The sequence below is a fragment of the Lissotriton helveticus genome, chromosome 3_1, assembly GCF_964261635.1.
Source record: "Lissotriton helveticus chromosome 3_1, aLisHel1.1, whole genome shotgun sequence".
Classification (NCBI taxonomy): domain Eukaryota; kingdom Metazoa; phylum Chordata; class Amphibia; order Caudata; family Salamandridae; genus Lissotriton; species Lissotriton helveticus.
The window spans coordinates 635,258,442-635,281,130 of NC_136061.1; the positions used below are offsets into that span (position 1 = coordinate 635,258,442).

The 22,689-nt window shown below is 43.1% G+C and overlaps 1 protein-coding gene across 1 annotated transcript in view; it reads right to left on the bottom strand.

Moving 5' to 3' along the window:
- Positions 1-21,262, bottom strand: part of PEF1 (penta-EF-hand domain containing 1) — an 89,293-nt gene extending 68,031 nt beyond the window's left edge. The window contains exon 1 of the mRNA XM_078680642.1: positions 20,846-21,262. Within this exon, the coding sequence (XP_078536768.1) occupies positions 20,846-20,869 (24 nt within the window). The 5' untranslated portion in view covers positions 20,870-21,262. The remainder of the gene's footprint in view (positions 1-20,845) is intronic.
- Positions 21,263-22,689: the final 1,427 nt, after the last annotated feature.

Consider the following 22,689-nt stretch of genomic DNA (forward strand, 5'->3'; position numbering starts at 1 on the left):
ATTTCATGCTATAGTTTAGCAGAAAATGCTTCCTCAAATCAATTTTTGGCACAAAGACGTATTTAAACAAAAGCACTGCAAAGAACAGCTACTTGTGTTCTGTTGTTCCTATGCGGTTGTGGTAATGCTTTACGGCAAAATTTGAAATTTGCTGTACATTTTTACCACGAATGGCACTTAATTTCACAAAGTGACATAACTTTGGAAATTTCATGTAACAACGCAATTTTAATTTAACCGAGATATAAAAGATATCAAAAGCACTATAATTCTTTCATGAAGCTGCAGTTACTTGAGGCATTATTAGAGAGGTCTCACCCAAGTCAGATACATGTGCTTGAAATAGCAAGCACAAATGTGACAGGTTGTGGCGTCAACTTGGAAACTTGCATGTTCTCTCTACCTACTCTAATGACTAGTGCTGATCATCTGTAGAATAAATAAATATACCAAAGCTGGTTTATAGTGAGATGTCAACATCGCAATTTACAATAAATGTCTTGTGTTATAGAAATACTTGAGGGTACACTATTATACATAGGGACAAGCAGTTACTGGGAAGTACACGTGTCTAAAACGTTCTATTCTTGGGAGACTATTTTTTTTGGTGTATGTATACATGTGCAATGGCTAGGGGAACTATTTCTTAGGTTTATATATACATGTGCAACGGATAAAGCAGTCACTCAAAGAGAAAGCTTCCAAATGCTGGAGTGGGCTGGTCCATTGATCCATACTTTACGCTGTGGTGCACAATTTGAGTAGCGTTTGACATTTGAACAGAACAATGGTGAAAAAGTTTTGATTAAGTGCTCATCTGTAAACACACACATATAAGTGTTGTAATTTGATAAAATGTTTAAAAGGGAAAACTGAACGATGCCTCAGTTGTACATTAGATGTTAAGAGGGACTGGGAATAACATCTAAAATAGCTGAAAAAGCAGGATATGTACTGGCATATCCTGACCTTCAAACTTCAGAAGGCACAAGCGCACTACAAAAATGTTGTACACAAACTAATACACACAGGCAGCGACATTGTAAGCTTAACTAAAACACAAAGAACAGGCAGGAGCAATCCAAGTGTTTCATCAAACACCGATCCAATCCTGCAAAGATAACAGCAGTGCATGGTTTTCCCAAAAAGGCACAGCACAAGCTAAAGTGCTGCCAGTCACTCTCAAATGCTCTCACTTCCGCTCTTCGGAGGTCAGTCTGTTAAACCCCCTTTACTTTGCCACTCTGTCTTTCCGAAGACACCTTCAACCTTTCCTAGCTTATGGTCTGACTGGAAATCAAAATCAGCTTTGGTAAAAATGTTTAAACCAGAAAGCCCCACACCACAGAAGACCATAGCTACATTGGAGCAACCATAGATGTCATGGGCAGGTCTTGGTAGCTCACCCAGATCTAAAGCAGCCCCTTAGCCTTTTGCCCTCCAGGATCCTGCCAGTGTGGCAGAATGTAAATGCCCTGCCTCATCTTACAATATGTAGGGTATGCAGACCTTATGCTAGCCCCAGAAGGACCCAAAAGAGTCTTCTCTGTCCCTGAGAGACCCTTTCCCAACCCAAAGAAGCCCTTAACTGGAGCTCAAATTCCATAAAATGGTCCTCACAGGACCTCGGCTAACTCTCACGGACTCTCAACCAGGCAGCTGCATACTCAACCTGTTTCCAGACCGCAGCATCACCCTGCCCACCACAAAGACCTACTTCATGGGATCTTAGTGATGATCACCAGGCCAGGAAGTTCATCTTTGTTGGCCCCTCAGTCTGTTAACTGTTCATCGGATAGCTTCAAAGCACCTGTGCTAAGGGCAAGGCAGGATGCAAAGTGTTAGACTATAAGTCCTGAAAGCAGTGAAAGGCAGGCATTCGCTGCAATAGGCCACACATCTAAGGAACTCTCAAAGGCCTTAAGGGTGCTGTGCTTAAGCGCTGTCCTTTCGTGACTTATCAAAACCCATGTTTGCCGGGACTAATACAAAGATCAAAAGCAAAGCTCTAGCCATCATTACGTCTTTGAAGGATATGAAGAAGAAGGGCATCGCTGAAATGAACAGGAAATCTTAAGTCGCTGCCTGGTTCTTGTTCCCCCTGGCTGGCTACAGACTGGCTTCAGACATGCATTATTGCTGGCCTGTCTTATTTTGTTAACTTGACTCTAGAAAAACGTTATTGTGGAAGGGGGTACATTACAGAGCCGCAGACTTTAATGAAGTCTAATGAAACTCTTTGACCCACACACTACTCGCAGGTTGTGCTGCATTTTGAGTCTGGCTTAAATGATTAGTCATTGGTAAATCTAGCCTCAACAGCGCTAATAATAGTGAGTGCCTTTAGTCTGTGAGTGAAATAGGAGCATCTTTAGGAACTGCCAGAACTCTCTCCTTTTGTTGCCAGCAGGTCTAGCACGGCAGCAATTACGAGCTAATGCAAGATCTTAAGGCTCAACCTGCAGCCAGGTTGAAAGATGGAAAAGGACATGTTCACTCCCACCAAGAGATACACAGATAGCTTGAATGACTGTGGGAACCAGACAATACAAAAACATTGAAACCGAACAGGACACACTGAATATAATGTTTCCGTTAAGTCGACTGGGTGCCATTGGGCTCATTCAGTTTGAGAAATGTCCTCACAGATGAAACAATATTATTGAGCAACGTTCTGCTTCATAAGATTGTACAGTTTCCCTTGCAGTATAAACAGTGTACTGACATAAAACTCAAAGGAAATAAATAGTGACTGTCATTATACATTTTGTTTCTTTTTTTTTCCCTTCTAGCTGATGTTAAGCAGCATAATCTAACGACATTGCCAAAGTTGATAACGCAACAAGACAAGACCTATTGGCTTTGCCAATGCTTGTTACACATGGTATGGGAATGCTCAGTGCAAACTAGATAATGGGAGGAAATTACAACAGTTTAAAGTTTCTTTCAAACCCACATTTGCCATCATCGCACACCTCTCTACTAAAAGGGTTCATTTTATGTTCAGTGGGCTTCCAATAATAAGAAACCACCAGTGTAGATGCTACTGTCAATGTTTTAAGAGAATACAGAACAACGCCGTGTTCTGTCACAAGAATGACACCATGTGAGTGTTTAAGGTGAAGGCAGCCTAATTATTTTGTCTGCAAAACATAAACTAAGGGGATTATCTAAATATGTTGACAGATTTACAAACGTTAAATTAAAGAACTGTGCAGATGAGAGGCAACACAGGAAGGTCATATTCTAAATATTAAGTGAATGAAAATAAGTTGGTGATTTATTTGCAGAATACTAAGGAGGGTAATGATCGGGACTTCTGAAATATCAGCAGCCTTCAGAGGAAGAATCGTTCATCCGTAGGAAAATAAAGATAATCTATAATCTCTTTCATCTTTATAAGCCCACGTTATGCCAGAGCAAGGCATTTTGGAGATGCATGAAGTTGCTGGGGAAAGATGCAGATTAACTTCTGAAATGATTTGACCTCCTTCCATCAGGAATGGGCCCCATTTGCGCTGCAAAAGACCTTTGTTGACAATGCAGGCATCGAGGGAACTATGCTGTTTGCTAATGCAGTTCCTTTGTCTTTGCAGATGCCCTTTGCTTCTCCCAACTATGCCCGATGCACCTGTACATTTCACAAAGGTAAACCTACACTGATGCCAGCAAAGCAACACCAGATAGATCTTGCCTTCTGTCTAAGCAAACTTCCAGTTCTTCTGATTCTATACGTCTGTTACATACGCAAAAATTACAAAACTGCTCTTTGTAAATAGTTTTTCTAGTAGCATAGGCTACTGCACTCTCATGTCCTTTGGAAAGCAATGGCAATAACAAGTATTATACGAGGCCTGGAAGGAACCGATAAGATGCAAGGATCGTTTCTGGTTTCGATAACTAACAAAATACCAAAAACTACGTTTCTACCAACCAACACAGCATCTTTGCGAGCCTTACTATGAATTATTACAATGCGAAGGAGAGAGAGAATGATCCTGCAAGAAAAAGCAATCAAATATGCAGTTTATCCCTCAAAATGAAAACTTCAGTGCCATGTTTATTCCAGTACAAGATACGTTAACACGCCATTAACTTCCCAATAACAAGAGTGCGGTGGGAGGACAAATCAGCGCCGCTGTGCATAGACTAAAGTAAAAATAAAACAAGCTGGCTCCATGGAGACGACGGGGGGAGGGATACTGAAAGGGTGCGATGCGAGTGCTGCCAGCCTCCGGGGACAGGAGACATGCACGCGTACGGAGTGCACATCGCCTGTCTGTCTCCCTTCGGCACAGAAAGCGGCAACAATAGAGTTTCGCAAGGCGAAGCAGCGCATATGCTGCGTTTGCTAGCAAGACCTAAAAATAAATTTTGAGATGCCTAGGTCTAAAATTAAATGAAAAATGGGCACAAGCAGGCTCCATGGAAAAAATACACTGTATTCCCCGTTCCTATAAATGCGCTCACTTTGAAATCAGCCGAAAGCAAAATAAACACCAGGCTCCCACGAAAACACAGCTGGACATTTGACCTCGGTCTTTGAATGCCCAGCAAATGTGAGGAATCAACAAAATTTAAATGTTAGGTCATTATAGAAAACGAGTTGCATTTGTATCATTGATAAATACAGGACACCTTGCATATTATTGTCCGAATTAATTCAGAATGTAATATTTCTGCCCTGTCTAGGTTCTCATCTCTCACTTTTTGTACACTTTTAAAAAAAAGAAAACTTAGAAAGTCTTCATAGAAATAAAGTCAATTACCACTTAGCCAGCTCGCAAAGTTTAAGGGAATGTGCACCTTTAGTTGTTGTTTATGTTATAGTCAACCAAAGGAACTGGAGTGAAAAGGCATTTTTACCTTATAAATAACAAACATACTGGGAGACTGCACAGCTCACAGCGCACAATATAGCTTTTAACAAAGAAACAAGAGCTGCTTGCAAGGTACTCAGAGGTCTTTAAGGTCTGGTTTGATAGAGCACTATTGCCTTATCTTATGTGATCAACAGAAAAAGAGCTTTAGGAACCACTGAGAGAGTTGGATGCTCCCACTAATACAAAATAAAAATACTTTTTTTTTTTTTTTAAAGGAGTACTTATACCTCAGTTTTTACCATGTGGGACAGTTTGTGCTCAGTACAGCAGAACTGAGTTGGTTATGGTGACAATTTAATGAGCAAGGCTAAGGGCCTAATCTGTTTACTATAAAAAGTTATAACATGCGCAGAAGGTTTATTTATTAAGCAAAACATATGTTAAAGCCAGCAGGCATTTAAAGGTGGCTTGCTGTCATATTGTGTTAAAGCCTGCAGACATGTATTTGGTGTGTTTTGTGACAAGACCTGCACAGTGAGAATCCTTGTCAGACCCTTTTAGGAGAGGTTTGCCAAATGTAATTGTGTACATCTTTGAAATTTGAAGAACTGCCCTGGTTGCCTTGTGAAAAAACTTACACCGTACGCTTGAGCTGGTCATGGTGACAAGCCAATGATAAAGTCAATAGATATAACTTCTTCATTTGGAACATTTATGAAAGATGTCACAGCTTTGATCTGCTTATTATAAGAGTTTATAACAACTTTAGTAGGCCTGACTTACTTACTGTGAAAAGAATATGTTAAAGCCAATTGGCCTCTATTGGTGGATTGGTATTACTCTATGTTAACCGCATGCGCGCTGCGGCGTTTTTCGCGCTACGCGGCTTTTTTCAAAAAGCCGCGTTACATGACGAGCTGAGCTCGTCATCGGCGTGCGAGCGGCACGACTCATGACGAGCTCAGCTCGTCAGGAGCGCCGAAGGGGTTAAAGGATGTAGACAGTTACTATGTAATATGGAATCTGCGATTACTATACTAGGCAATGTTTTTTGTGAGGGTTAATCCGCCCTCCCCTCCAGACAAAGTATCGAGCTAGAGGATTGTAGTGTTTCATTTCTGGCAGGACCTCTTAAATGGAACTGTATATTGTTTTGCCAACTTTAGTTACATATTTGTACGTTTGTGACTGCATACCTGATGGTTTTCTGCGGGAAAGCATACGTTCAGTATACCAGCAAACTGGGTTATGGTGACAAGCCTATGACAAAGGCTCTAGGTCTAATTGATTCATTGGGAAATGTTATACAAAATGCTGAAAACGAATCTGTTTATAATGAAGTTAAAGTAACACTGGTAGGCAACTATTTTGTTTTATGGAATATAACAGAAGCCTATAGTAGGCACAGGTTTTGGTGTGGGTTAATGTGAGGAGGAGGCCGGACTAGATGAGGAACGTACCTTGCGCCATTATAACAGCAGACCGCAACACCCACGCTCCTTTGCTGTGTCTCCTCAGGAAGTCTGAAGGGTTGAAGGCAGTAACCCGGAAGAAGAGAAGAACCGACCCGGATACAGTCTGGCAGGACGAATGAGAAACGGCTACAAAGAGGCAAGGGCGGAGACAGCAGCGGTCCACGCTAAAGTCGGAGAAAGGAGTTCAGGGACGGCGAAAGAAGACGCGGGACCCGTAGAAGAGGCAGGAGCCCTTGAAGACGGTGCGGACCCGGTTCAGGAAGACGCGGGACCCGAGGAGAACCAGCCCAACCCAGAACAGGACGTCGAGGAAGACCGATGGTGTGAGGACTGGTGGTGCCCGGTGGAAGCTGGAGAGCGGCCGTGACTCTGGGAAGAGTTACGGCGGGGTCGCCACCGGGGAGGCCAACCACGTCCTGAAGACAAGGTGAAGACCACTCAAGACCTTTCATCACCAGACAGTTCCCCGGAGACATCAGAAGACGAAGAAAAGTTTGAAGAATCATTACAAAGTCCCGACACATCTTCACTTGTTTTAAATAAACCTTCTTCCTTTAAACCACCATTACCGCCTCCATGCCTGTTTATCAAACCCGCCCTCTTACAGTTAACCTCTGTGATAAATCCAATACTCAACAAGCATTTACAATGCAATGGTCTCTGCATTTTTAAAGGGGCATTTCTCATGACATTTATTTTTAAATCATAAATAAATGGCATTGTCATTTACATTGCCAATAGCTTAATCGTTAAATAAATGGCATTGTCATTTACAATGCCAATAGCTTAATCGCTCGCAAATGCATGACCTATTGCATTTACACCCACACAGAGCCACACACACACAGTCACGCACACAAAGACAGAGCCACACACACAGAGCCACGCACACACACAATACACACACGCAATATACAAACAAACACACACACACAATATACACACAAACACACACACACAATATACACACAAACACACAATATACACACAAACACACACAATATACACACAAACACACACACACAAAATATACACACACACAACATACACACACACAATATACACACACACACAATATACACACACACACAATACACACACACACACACAATACACATACACACAATACACACACAATATACACACACACACACACACCCAATACACACACACACACAATACACACACACAATATATAAATATATATAAACGTTACGGCTCGTACCACCGACATTAACTGGGTTCAAGTTGACACCCACCAGCATTCCTCCGAGTTGTACACATTTCTGAATATTTCATGGGTAAAAAGATATACTACGTTGGAGGGCTAATAAGCCACACAACGCATCCTACTGTTCAAAGGGAATAAGTGGTTTAAACACAGCACACGCGTATGAAGCACTTGAGGGCGTGAAACCCAAACACATTAATTCATGAAACAAAACAGATGCCAGTTTCAACAATGCGTTTACTACTGTAAACTTCATTACAATACTTTCTGTTGATTGCTTACTGAATACTGCAACATTATGTTGCAAGCCAAAACAAACAATACCACTCTGTGAAAGGATACTACAAAATAACTAAGCTCTACCACATTAGACACTGATTTGAGACACTGGAAACACGTGCTTTTAAAGTCGCTCATTAGGTACAGTCTCCACTGCCAAGGGAGAAACTCCTGTTAGCGTCTGTTGTGGCATCATAACCAAATGATAAACAAACAATAGAAGAGTGTAAAATGCTATAAACTTAAGCACGACCACACATGGGGAGCACGACAACGGCTTCAGTTAAGACGTTTTTCAATGGTTGAAAGGAAGCCCTCACTCAGGTATCATTGACTGATACCTAAGAAATTCCCACTCCATTGATTGTGGACGCAATTTCCAGACACATAATTTTAAGTCTTTCCCTAGTGATCATTCTAATAAAGTTATTTTTTGATACACTACGGACTGGTTTTTAACCACCCAACACTCACTAGTTACTTTCCCTCCGCACAACACTGCCTAAACTCACCAACCCGCTCCGCAGTAGATCTGGCGTCGCAGCACACCGAAGAGACACTCGGTCTCTTTGGTGGGCCCAATGATGAAGCATGTCATCACTAGGTGGTGAGTGAGGGCTTCCTTTCAACCATTGAAAAACGTCTTAACTGAAGCCGTTGTCGTGCTCCCCATGTGTGGTCGTGCTTAAGTTTATAGCATTTGACACTCTTCTATTGTTTGTTTATCATTACCGGGGTCTAAGAGTGTCGCTTTACTCTCCCTACCTCTCCTTTTGTTGAGCCATCATAACCAAATGTCCATCCCCGAGAATACATTTCAATGTAATCGGGTTTGGCTTGCGGGCAGTGGAGACTCCTATCTACCTTTACTGGCGGTATTACACAATGACAAAGGAACGGAAAAGTGGGATGATCGTATCGATGCTCTGAAATAGATCACTTTAAGCCTTCGGTCCTCTACCTAAAAGATGGGGAAACTACCAGCCCCAGAAAACTATCTAAATTAAGTCAACAGGGTTAAAAATGTTCTGTTCGCCTACATAATTTAGTTAATCCCGTTTGCAGTTGTACCGCGCATGTGAAGAAATGGGCACATGAAATGGGTTGAGTTAATTTTTTTTCTAGTATCCTTCTAATGCTAATGTATGAAACTTCACCAGATTGGTGGGTTGGGGGGGTGTACGAGGTGGGTGGACCACGAGGTGAGTGCCACAAGAGTGATTAGACCATTCTGCAAATGCAACTGTTGCCGCACATACATGGCAAAGTACTACTCACTTTCCAGTGTAGAAAATATTCGGTGTTAAAAGATCAAACGCGGGGGGAGGGGGTAAAATTTATTTTAAATATAAACGTAATAATCGCAATAAAAAAGGCTCACTAAAGGTCTGCTAAAGAAAACGAAAAAAGTGAAAGTATTGGGTACCATTTCTAAAACATGAATCAATCGCATTTTAACACAATGGTTCCAATGTGTCCGTGTGAGGTATATAAAGACTCCAGGCTGCAACATATCAGCAGAATATCTCTACCACACGTTATGCCTCACCAACTGCACTGAACAAAAAAAAAGTGTGCGCACTGAACTATGCAGATAACGGAGTAGACAAGTCAGTCTGCCCACAACAACGACAAAATCATTACACAATCACCTTGCTCGACACGGCATTGCTTCCGCGGCTCACCAGAAGATGGCGCTGGGCGTTGCACAACACACCTAGGCTGTACATTTGTTAGAAAAAGCCCCAAAAATGACCAGGTTTGTTTTTATAGTTTCTCAAGGAGACCAGCCCAAAGGTAAAAAAAAAAAAATTATATCCAGCGTTTACGGTAAACATGAATCTTTAAAACAAGAACATTATTGGCTGTGTTATAAATTCACGTGCACGACATCAACCGTTCCTAGCGCCCTCATCACCATTTGTTCACTAACAAGTTGATCTGTTATTTCGATCCGACATCTGCAGTTTTTTCCAATAGCCCACAATTTGCCCCCAGCAAGAAACACGCGAAACGGTGTGAACTCTTTAATATAGCCTTCTCGGAGTAAACCTACATGGAAGTAGTTTATCTCGCACGCGGGAATAGGGATGGAAGACGGCGTCGAATGCGTGTCCAAAAATGATTCATTAGTGGACAGGTATAGAGGGAGGCCAAACGTGTGGGTTTTAAGTTGCTGCCGGCAGTGACATGGCTTTGACTGCACATACCATCTCTCTGTAGGAGCGTTCGTAGCGCTTTGAGGACCAACGGTAGAAGAAGGTTTAGTACAACTCTGCACCGATGAGAAGAAAAAGTCCACCCGAGTCTGTTTCACCCCTTTTAGCAGGTGGGCGGAGGGAGGCGGGGGGGGGGTGGAGCGGGACGGAGGAGAGCTGCGGAGGGAGGGGGGGGAGCGGGACGGAGGAGAGCTGCGGAGGGGGGGGGGAGCCGGACAGAGGAGAGCTGCGGGCGGAGGGAGGGGGGGGGAGCGGGACAGAGGAGAGCTGCGGAGGGAGGGGGGACGAGCAGAGCAGCTCTGGAACCACCACCGTCTTTCTCCGAGGCGAAGCAGAAATGCCTCGGAGAAAGCATGGTAATTTTCGCATTCGGGGGCGTGTGTTTTGTTGTTCTGAGTGACGGGTGACGTCACTGGCGAAAGAACAGCAAAATGTACGCCCCCAAATCCGAAAAAGACGGAGCCTATTCGGAGGGACAGCTCTCTCCTCCAATGGCTGGCCTCCATTTAGGAAGCCAGCCAATGGGAGAGAGGCAAAAACAGAGGCGGGACAAATAGTCCACACTAAGCAACATTAAATCTCGGTACTTCCGGTTCTGCCTTCGGCAGACCGGATATTACCTCGACCTAAAAAGCTCTTGCTTTTCTGAGAGAGAAACATTTTTTTAAATGTGTAAAAAAGGATACGTCCACTGCTGGTCATATAAAAATGCCTTGGTGGTCCATATTGAGGCCCGCAGGCCATATACTGGACAAGTATGACCTCGAAAAAGCAAATCAAACAAGGGAGCTCCAAGATTCTTCAGTCACAAAATCTAGAGGAAATGAGCCCACCAGGTGACTGGAGGCATTACCAGAGATTCCAAAAGCATGTAGTGACTATTAGAGTGACAGTGAATAGCTGGACGAGCAAAAGAGAGGATCAGTAAAAGGAGAGATCAGCGAATAAGGGAGTGAGTGAGTGAGTGGATGAGTGAGTGGGTGGTGGATCAACATGTGTTTTGGGGGAAGGTATCGATTTGTCAGTGCACTGGCAGGTGGGTGGGTCTGTGGTTCTGGTGAGGTCAGTTATGTTACAAGTTTTATAGAGCGAATAGCTGCCCCAGCAAAGGGGCGTCCCAACGCTAATCTCAAACTGACATAAGGCAGAACGAGTGATGCACAGAAGAGCTTTTTGTAGGAAAAAGATGGGTTTTTATGGTTTTACGGAATGATGCGTGATTTGGGATGCTTCGGACACTCGCAGGGAGGGAGTTCCAAAATTTAGGAGCGTCACCTGAGGGACAACTGCCAGGTGGGTATAAAGGGCGAAAAAAGATTATCTAAAATGTCTTGCGATTGAAAGTTCATGATTCTGTGGATAATACATAGTGCGTTGAAATGGGTACGCTTCTCTACCAGAAGCCAGTGTAATCTGCTGTTGGAGTCAGAGAAAGAACATATTCTCAGCAAACCGCGGAGAAACCGGACCGCAGCATTTTGCGCCCTTTGTAGGCGATGTATCTCTGCTCTGTTGGCCCCTAGATACAGGGAGCTCGCATAATCCAGCCTAGATAGTACAGTGGCCTGAATTATCACATTACGGATGGTACAATCGTAGAAACCCAGCAGGTGTTTGAGACCACGTGAGAGCCCAAAGCTGACACCAGCTACAGCTCAGTGAGTGGGAATCTGTTTACATAGGGTTAGGGCTTTATGCAATATACAGGTAGCTCACTATAATGGTGAGACAGTTTCTTGGTGTGTGTCTAAGAGAGCTTGGTTGATAGTGTATACGAGTGAAGGGTGCTTCCATAGGAGTAAAGGTGGGATCAATTTTGTAATCTGTTACAAAACCATTGTGAATGTATACACCCTGCCTTAGTGTTGAAGGATTCCCAGTTAGTTATTAATTTATTTTTCCACTTCTCGTCTGTGTGATACTCAGGCCGCACGTATTATTGCTTTCATTGCAGATGGTGGGCTTTGATTATAAATTATCATGCAGATGTCAAGTCACCTACCACCCCATCATTAAAAAATGTGTCTAGGAGTTTATGGTCCCAGGGTCAACTCTCTAAACACAGGGCCAGTGTGGGGAAGATGCTGCTGGAACCAAGTGTTAAGGTGTTTTCCATAACTTGTTGTTGGAGACATATCATTTGAGGATACAGGTGAAACCAGGAATAACCTAATGCTGTGAGAAAATTAGCTGTAGGGTAGAGGAAAATACATTTTGAGAGCTCTTCTGGTAACATGAGTGGTGTCTTATGTAGAGTACAATGAAATATAGCTTTTATAACGTACCTGTCAACAAGAAATATTTTTCTGATCCGGACTACCAATCCAAATCATGTCAAGATTTTCACAAGACTAGCAGGAACCAAATAACAGGTGTATAACAGATTCCTAAGCACAAAATTATCAGGGAAATAGACTGTATTAGCCAGCAAAGTGAACTTTTTGACTTCTTTGAATCTTATAATAAAATAGGGAACTTGCAAGATAGCTTAACTTTGTACACTGACTGAAGGAGGAGAAGGCTTGGCGGTAGGTTTATTTCTTGTTCAAAAAGTGATTTTCGTAAATAGAAACATGTACAATCAAAGGAGATTAAAAATACATAAAAAGATATGAAGCCAATGAAGATATTAAAGTTAAACGTTCAAGCACTTGTCACTACGTGTCATATCTGGAAAACATGCAGTCTTGGAAGAATGACTTTAAAGCACCCCACAAAAAGGGGATTATCCATCATGAATCCAACAAGGACAACCTAAGAAACACAGTGGAATTCATAAGCCATGGTAGATTTTTACATAGTAGTTGAATAGGAAAATGACAGGCTCATAAAATGTATGGGGACAAAGTTCATTATCCATACAGGTTTGACAGGACTAAGCAACGTTTTTCTGAGGGCCACCAGTGGGCAATGCGGGTGGGATCTGAGGGGCACGAAGCCGAACAGTTACTCTACTTTATAAGAAAAGACAACTGTCCCAGGACAGTTAATGCAAAGAGTACAAATGCAGCAGCTGAAGTGTAAGGCAGGGAGTCTCCTGTGCTGGGAAACCGGGGGAGGGGCAAACAGCAAAACAAGCATTCAGTCCATCTTACTCAGTTTCCCAAGTTGGCAGAGAGGGAAAAAGAAGGAAAGGACTACCTACTAAACTAGGTGACATACTGGTTTAGGGGGGTTGAAAGGGTCTCTCAATTATTAGGAGCGACATAATAGATGTAGAAAGGTGTTCGGGCTTGGAGACACAAGGGATATGGTAAGAGTAGTTTTAAAGCACCAAGATTTGGTGGATGGCCTGATGGCAATAGATGCACGAACTATATCGAAAGCAAATACTGAAATCCAGCTCAAATATAAACTCCAGATTTAGATGGCAATCAAGCAATTGGTGATGCCCAGAAGGAACAAGAGAGTCCCAATCCACTGGAGACTAGATCAGTTGGTTGACTGGGAACGCAAAACAGTGCTAGATCAAATGGAGTCGGAACCATAGAGCGGAAATACACAGAAATGGAGAGAGGGCTGGCAGTTTCATTTGCAAAGAGTGTGAGTGGAGGACTGGACTAGGTTAGTAGTGATACTTCTGGAGCCTTTAGTTCCTTCAGGGAAACCAGCCCGAAACTGAAGGAAAAACTAGTGTCAATAGCGATGCAAATAAGGTACCTTGGGGAGGAAAGCAATGTGTCTGAGGTTGCACTGGGCTGCTTAAAAACCCTTTCCTGGAACGTGGCTGGAATCAGCAAGAAGATGCCTGAACTAGAGTGGGGACTTTTTGTTGATGTCCATGACGTCAGCCTATTCCAAGAAACGTGGTGACTTGCCCCATACATAGGAAGGGGTTCACCTCCTATTGCATCAATGAGGCCCAGTCCCGTTGAAGAAGACCCTCTGGAGGGGCAGCGATCTGGGTTAAGACAACGCAGTGCTGCAAAATTCATCTCATCAGTATTAACTCACCAGATAGATTGGTAGTCTTGTCTTCAGGAACTAGTCTGTCAGTTTTTATTGTCTACAATTGGGTGGGAGTTCGAAACACTGAGACCCAGGTGCTAAAAGCAGTAGAAGATGCGCTTAAGGCTTTACCTGGTGATGGTTTCCTTTTACTAGGGGGCGATTTTAAAACAACCTTTGAACCATTGGTGGTATCTCCACACTATCTGACTTCAGAATAAGATAACCAGTGGAGGATCCCACAATTTGACCTCCCTTATGTGAGATGGTGACTAAGAGCAACACAACTATTAGCTCTAACTTTTGATTAAGAACTAAGAGCAACGAATGGAAGGACACCCTCTGATAGGGAGGGCAGAGGTACTTTCAGTACGGCCACACCAGCAGTATTGATTATTTCCTAGTGGAGTTACATCTTTGGACATTCCTTAAGAATATGGACATTTTGGATAGATTGGACAGTGATCATAACGCCCTGTCACAAGAGGGCAGTTTGTCTCAGAAACAATTAAGCAAGGGTAGCAGAATATCTTACAGTCAAACAAGGGAAAAACAATCCGGTGGGAGTCCAAGCTTCCTGAAGCCCTAGACAAAGTCCTTACAATGTTAAGATGTCCTATGTCTCAGAGCAGTGTGGAGAGCTGAGTGCATTCATGTTACAGAGATAAGCAGTCACATTAGCCTCCAGACCTTACGTTAAGGAGGAAAGTTAGCCAAATGCAAGGACTACTTCTTAAATCCACTCTGGCTGAGCCAGAAGTGTACAATTTATTCATAATTGTCCAGAGTGGTGGAATAACATGCATGATCTGGAGTAGTGTGGCTCACTGGTTAGAGGCGGCAGGCCTGAGAGCAGAAGTCAGCCCGGGACCAGGGTTCAATTCCCGACACGGCACGGTCGTGGACCTTGGTCAGCGGACTCGATAATTCTCGCTTCGGTGCTTACTCTTATCAGGGGTTCCACTCGGCAACTCTGGGCATTAGCTTGCCTAATCTCCACAACGGCCCCACCAATTCCGGGGATGCCTGGCTCCACCTTGGGGACACCCAGCAAGGGACCATCCCACAGGGAAAGCCAGGACGGGTTCCCCAGAGTTGTACAGCGCCGGGACGCCCCGTTGCTGGGGCAGCTGTGCGCTTTACAAGTATACTACATTTACATTTACATCTGTTGTAAGAATAGTACCAGCCACTAATCTAATGGAAATCAGAGTATAGAATTTCGAAGTGTACTCTCACAATTATCACCATAGCTTGGATGATTAGCATCAGCTTCAGTGCACTGACAGGAACACAAATGTTGTTTGGAGTAGGGCACAATTTCCTCATTCAGTAGTTCATGAGAGGGATGACACGGTAGCACCCTGGTGAGCAGACTGCAGAAGGCGAAAGCAAAGGGGACCTGTAATGCTCTGTCAACAGTATCAAGGTGAAAGAGGCAGAGCCAACTTTGAGGTGACTGTTGATTGAAACAAAAGTGGACAGTAATAAAATGAAGAGCAGCTTTGTTGTGAGGTGGAGATACGTAAGCTAGAGTGTGAACGAGGGAACTGGAGAGCAAAATGAGCAACCTGAATAACACACTGTACAACCAACGTCATTGTTTCCACATTAGAGATAAGAAGGCCAGGCATCTTAGCCATTTTGAACTATACCAGGTCCATATCTTAAAACAACAGATGCAGACATTTTTAGGTCGAGCCTAGCGTAGGGCGCATGCGCTGCTCATGACTTTATGTAAGGGCTTTAGAAATCTCACCACACACTCGCACACGCGTGTGCTTTTGGTTTTGTCCCAGGCTAATGGCCTTTGAAGGGATCTTTCTAACAACGACAGCACGCAATTGGGCAAAAGCAGGTGCATGTCCCGCCTTTGCTCTGCCCACGGCCTATTGCGTGCAGTTACCCGAACAGGCACCATCTGGTTTGCATTATCGTGCCCAGACGCGGGCACGATAATTCAAACCAGATGTCTCGGTGTGGCTGGCGCGCACCAATTGTGTGCTTGTTTTCTTTTTGTCCACTCTCCCGCTTTCCTTTCCTTTAATTCCTCTTGTTTTGTTTTTTTAAACTTGCAGTGTGAGATACACACGCTACTTTTCTCCACTGATTGTCTTGCACGGCTGTCCGTGCCCTCACTTTATCGCCAACAATAGCGCGCACAAGCTAATATGCATGGCCATCACCACACTTCAACTACTTCACCTCACAGTCTCTTCTCTAATCCCGTCTTTGCCTCTTGACAGTGTTCGATGATCTTGGACAATTCTTGTCACCTCAAATGCGCTGGTATGTGTTTGAGCCTCGTCCTATACATCATCGCGTGGCGCTATCTATTGAATGTGTGGTATGTGCAATATATAACCATACATCATTCTTGCAACTCGCATTACTGGTGACTGTTCCTAGCCCCAGACGCGATTCACACTCAAGTCATATGAAGAGCGCACTCGGTTTCAGGTTGGATTAGTTCCCTTTCGAGCTATACAGGGCGGGGTAGACTCCTACGGTGCATCGGTGTTAGTTCCTAGAGAGGATTCTCTGTATATAGTGCTTAATCGATGTTTGCTCCATCATCAGATAAGAAAATAAACAAGTTACCCTTGCATGGAAATTGCAGTAGGCAAGCACTAGAAAACGAATACAGTTCCACTTAATGAGTGGCAGTGTGATATACAAATATACTCATTAATCCACAAATTACGTCGGAAAGCCTGCCTGCACCCCGAGCTAAGAATAAAATGGCCTGATCCTGTGACACCTAAGTGATCCCAAAATGCAATGTAGCGCCCAGAGATGCCTCGGCATATGGCGCTGCTGTGTTAGTCAAGTTTCTTCATTTATTAGGTCCCTTGTCCAGCATTTGATTCTGCCCACATGCCAATGAGGGAATATTCTGACCAGTTGCAACTATTCAGTTCAGTGGCCATACTGTCCGTCTAGTACCTGGAGACCGTCAGCATCGCGCTGTACAGTTCCAATACAATCATTCAGGATACTGCCTTTCATGCTTTTGTCAGCACCCCGCAGTGAGCATCTGCAGGATTAACAACAGAAAGCCTCTTTGCATACTGATGAGCTGTTGAGGCATGGCTCTGAAACATGTTGTTTATCACACGGAGCACTTGATTTCCTCGTTCCATGCTTGGGTAGTTCACCCAGGCCTGCTTTTACTTTGCAACCTGGGATTTGTAGTTCTGGTGTTATGACGACATGCTTGTTTCCGGTCCAGGGAAGACATGGCTTGGCAGTTCGGGCTGGACTGTTCCCAGGAGGCACAGGGTCAGACTGATTTGCATATAGCCATGTCTGAACTGGGGTGGCTGAGTGAACTAAAGAATGGTGATGGATTAAACCCAGATCAGTTGACTGGGGGTGAGTGTTTGATTTGTACAAACGCTCCGTCCATCATCCCCTTTTGTATCATTTTATGACGACATTCACAGAACTAAGCTTCGCAGAATGCATAGAAAAAACCTGCACGGGTTGTGCTACTTGCGCACGTAGCTGGCAACGAGGACAGCAAAATAGAAAAAGTGTGTATTTGCATGTCTGCAAAATTCGATGGCACTTTAAAACACAAGCCTTCTGCTATACTGCAGTAAATCAGTCAATTAAATGTGTTTACCGTAGCTACAGAAAAAAAGTTCAGGCTTAAGGAATGTACAAAAGACACTCTTTTCACCCATCTGATTTGTTAATGCATAGCAACACAATACATAGGATAATGTGCTACATACCTAAATGCTTATTAGGTCCTGATGCATTCTGTTTTCCCCAATGACTGTGGTCAGAAGTGATGATCCAATCAGCACACACCTAGTAAAAAGACTGATGAAGGTTGCTGACTCAAAACTAACTAAAGTTGTGCCTTCATCTAAGCATCATTGAATGTTTCTGTCCCTTCCGCCCATCATGATCAGAAGTCGGACTTCATATGCTTTGAATGTGCCCCATTCACTAATCTCCCCAGTACTGCCTATACCCGGTCCGCACTTCAGGTCAATCACATTCTGAGATGGAATCTGTGTTTTTAAAAGACAACATTAAATCAATTTAACAGTGATAGTCATTTATAGGTTTGTACCATAATAGCATGCAGAGCAGTCAGGCCTGGAAAGCTGTTATTCGCTCCTCATAATCAGAGGCTATTGTAATTTAAAAGATTTCGTGAGCCCTTTACTCAAACCTAGTTGTGTGTCGTTCACTTACAAGTGAAAATGTCCGTTAAAACTTTTAGAAATTATACAGGCCTTGATAATTTGAAAGCAGCCGTTAATGACATAATGACAGGATGATGAGCTCTTTTATGTGCATTTGTTTGCAATGCTCTGATAAAGACCTGAAAGAGTTCATGGATGAAAGCATGGAAATGCTTGCCCGGAGTTGGCATTTCAATATATTAACAATACATTTTCTAAAGTTATTCTTCATGGAGTTGTAAATTCTTTAACCTATGATGGCCTCACCCAAACATGCTTCTTTCTGAAAGATTAAGCAGGAAGTCACATGTCTGCTAATTTAGCCCCAAATATAGTGCACTTCATAAGTTGAGACTTTTGAGCTCAAACTATAATGGGGAAAAAATCAAAACTACAAGTAACAGAAGGTAGAGAATGCAGACTAAAAGGCCTGGACCGGCTTAATGTGTTGCACATGATATGAGGCAGCTTGGCAGGAAGCACTACAGTCTCTTGTCAGGATCACTGAAAAATGGGCAGACTTGGAGCAGAATCTATCACATGAGCATTACAATGGAAGTCACATGCCACAAACACTTGCAAAAGGTCAGTAACACTGGGTAATGTCAGTCGTATTTGATATTTGCCTCTGAAAAACTGGTAGAGTTGATTTTGGTTTTGTCTTGTCATACCACACATTGAAAGATTGCTAGTGCTGGACCAGGCTTCTGCAACTAGTTCCTCAAGAGCTACTGGTAGTTCTCTAGCTATGTGTATGTAGCTCTCTCCAGCCTACTAAATTAAAAGATTTTGCCTAGGTGAATATGTCTACACCAAAGTTGCAAAGCATATATTTGAGATGAAAATGTGGGTATTTTCAGAACGCATAAACTGATGTTTGGAGAAAAATGGTTGAATTTCCAAAATATATTTAAAGCTGATATTGGAGTGATAAATCATGTGGCTTTGGGGAGTCTTATTACTAACATTATCTTGGTGCCGGGGGCATTGTTCTGTGTAACTTGAATGGAGGCAATCAAAATTGACAAAGCCTTTTCTACGTGACTGCTGATAACCCTCCTGATACACCAAGGGGATCACTACTGGTAATCTTTCATTGATCATAAGTTTCTCTTATTACAGAACAGTCTGGAGACCATGTGCTACACGGTGCCAGTCACTTGTCAAGATCATCTATAAAATGACAGGCATGTCAGTATGAGTCATGCACCTGGAAGGGTGAGAGAGTTGTGACAGAATCAGTCAAGCCAGAAGTACCCTTGGGACATATAGCTTGGCTCCAGCATTACTACTTCTCAAGACAAAAATTACGCATGCATAATTTTAACGAACTAAAAAAAAAACTATACGCAAAATATACATTTTACTCATACTGTAAGACAAGGTTGAACAGAGACTTGGAGGGGATACTAGCTCTGAATTATGAAACCAGGGGGCCTAATGGGCACTTGTCGATTCCTTAGTCCGATACTGGCAGGCTGCTACAGACATCGGTTTACACTCCAATTAAGCCCCTTGGGCTTTTATGCTGCCAAGGTAGAGTTAAGAAACCCCACGAGTTTGTCAATAAACACAAATTAGTAACCAGGATTTTTTTTTATATACAGGATCTAAGATTTTGATGTTTTCCGAGCCCTTCCTTTCGCATAAATAACACAACTAACGTCCGTTGTTTAGTCAAATATTGGTCACCACTACGGTGACAGGATATTTAGTGTATGGAAAGGTCTTAAACATGTAAGAAGTGTAAACACTGTTCTGGCAGTGTGAATCACGTCACTGATCAGGCTTTGCCAGTACAGATCAAGCTTTATATCAATTCACTGAAAGATTGTCTATATCCATTTTCGAAAAACATTTGCCACTTTGATAGGGAAGATCCGCAGTGGTTTCTTAACTCTACCACGTGACCCTTTTTTCACATCTTAAAATTATTCTACCAGCCGACGCACTTCTTCAGCACAGACATTTATCCGCCCATACTAAGGGTTTGTTAAATTATGCAGCAAGAGAACACAGACTTCATGGCCTAATAAGGCCCATTGTGGGGTAGTCTTATTTCGCCATTTTAACACATTAATATCTGTGTGGTGCTCCACCTCACTGATGCCTGGCTGAATATAGCAATAAGCAACTGAAAGGTGGCGAGTTAACCCTTACAGGTGTGTGCCACTGCACGGAACGACGTTTGGCGCTTTTTAAAGTCACTTGATCCGTTTGAGTTACAAACCTCATTTAGTTTGGAATCTGCAAATTATGAAGCAGTTGGTGGATTATTTGGCAAATATGGTAATTATACATGCGCAGAATCACAGTCGCTCTGCCTATACCCAAGCACCATGCGTTTAACATTTGTTATTTAAGAGCCATCATTGGTGTGAAAAGAACAATTACTACAATGCAAGAGGCGAAATCAAGGACGAAAAATTAGTATCGAGTTTCAGAAGAGACCTAGACTTTTCCGGGCAGTCCAGGTCTGTAGTACTTACTGAGGCTCTGAACTATGCCTCGCCCTCACTCTTTATTCTCCTAATGTCACGTCACCTATTGTATGGAAAATCCTATTCAAAAGCCCCTAGCCTCCGCCCCCCTCACTTCGTACCCTGACACTGGTGCTGCTATTCGCCCCTCCTTCATTAGTAAGACCTCTTTAACAGTCCCATCTTACCTGCTGTCCGTAATACCCGGCCATGATTATTCTGGGAACGTCACTTCCGGGGTGCGGCTTTTTCCGTTCAGTTGCGACTACCTCACGTCACAGCTCATGCCCCGCCTTACAACCTTCATTGGAGATACCTGATGTCTGTCAAACCAACGTCACGCTCTAAACTGAAGATTCTTCTGCGGTGGTTGGGTAGTGGATTTGGGAAGAGCATAACGTTTCGAGCGTCCAAAGAAATGCAAAGTGCCTCGCTAAAACCAGAACCAAATCACAGTGATTCCGATTATAAACCAGCGTGAACTATAATCTGCCGTGGCGACGACCCTCGTAATAGTCTGTTCACCCTGTGACACAAGCGAGAAGGGGCGAGGTGTTAGTGTCGAGAAATTGAAGTTCCGCCTTCTGTCTCCCGGAAGTAATAGCATTTCTACATATCTATCAATCCACCTTCGCCCAGGAGCGTGTCATTCTCTGGCACAATCTTTCTGTTACTCTCTCACTCCCATTAAAGCTTTAAAAGATTACGCGCATACCTATCAACCTACCAGCATATGAAGACTAGCTTCCTTTTAAAAACGTTCACTTCTCAAAAAATCGACCTGCGTCTCTAGAACATACATGACAACAGACCTTCCGGCGGGAGACTCCCGATTTTAGACGCCAAATGGCTTTATTTTAGCTGTCCCCTGCCCAACAGCTTTTCTGCTACAATATAAATAAATGCGAAAAATGCATTCTCCTGATTTAGTTTTATAAATCTACTTTCCTTTTGTGAAATGTTGACATGTATGCTAGGGTTAGGATGACCAGGCGTCCCCGTTTTGCCAGGACGGTCCCTGTTTTTAGCCTGCTGTCCCAGCAAATTTCAAGAAATTTAGCTCATGTCCCCGTTTTTGGAGGGGGTCGACTGAAAACGGTGGGAGGTGTTTTTTATGTTTTACAAAGCAGGGACAGTTAGCAGTTATTTTAAGAAAGCAATTTAATTAACAGGCAAGCTACTGGGCTTAAAAATTCTGGTCACCCTAGCTAGGGTCAGCATTCCTATTGTCTGGGTTGAGGCAGCTGTTGCCAGACAATTATGTGGCGAGAATGACCATGAGAGGAGCTTTGGCTCCTCCTACCAATTGGAAGTCAAGGGTACATGTTTTTTTCTTTCGGAAAACGTTATGTGCTTCCACAAAAAAAGGCTTGCCACCCACACAGCTGTGGTTTTCAGGGGCACACACATGGCACTGTAATATTATTTAAATGACTTAGATATGTAGATAATTTATGGTGTTCTTTGGTAGCAGCACAGGTGGTAGGAGTGCAGTTGTTAAACTACATGGATTGTTAAATCTGGCTTGATAGTGTGATTGTCACCAACCTGATTAACCTATACCATTATGTTATACAGTTCTTTGCTTCCACACTAATACACATCCATTCTCATGCTATCTACTTATAATGCCTAATATTACCATACAGCATTCCTTTAAAGTCAGCATTGCCAATGCTTGTTGCAAACCTGCCTTACTATTACAAGATGCTAACGTTACCTTGACATCGTCAGTGTAAAATGCTAGGGACTCCTCATATGGTAGGTGTTCAATGTATGGAAAATATAATTGCAGTGAATACCAGGATAAAAGGCACTGCTGTTATTTTTATGAAGAGGCATGTAACTCAAAGTTTCTTGTGAATGAATTTACTGTCTGGATTTAAATCAAAGCAGTGAGTGCATGTATATTTCCGTGCCCCTTCGGAGAGTACATTTGTGCACATCATAGCATAGAGGAAGGTGCTGTGAACGAGCTTCTAGGATTGGTATTACTTTAATCGCTTGAGTTATGACAAACCTACTGGGGACT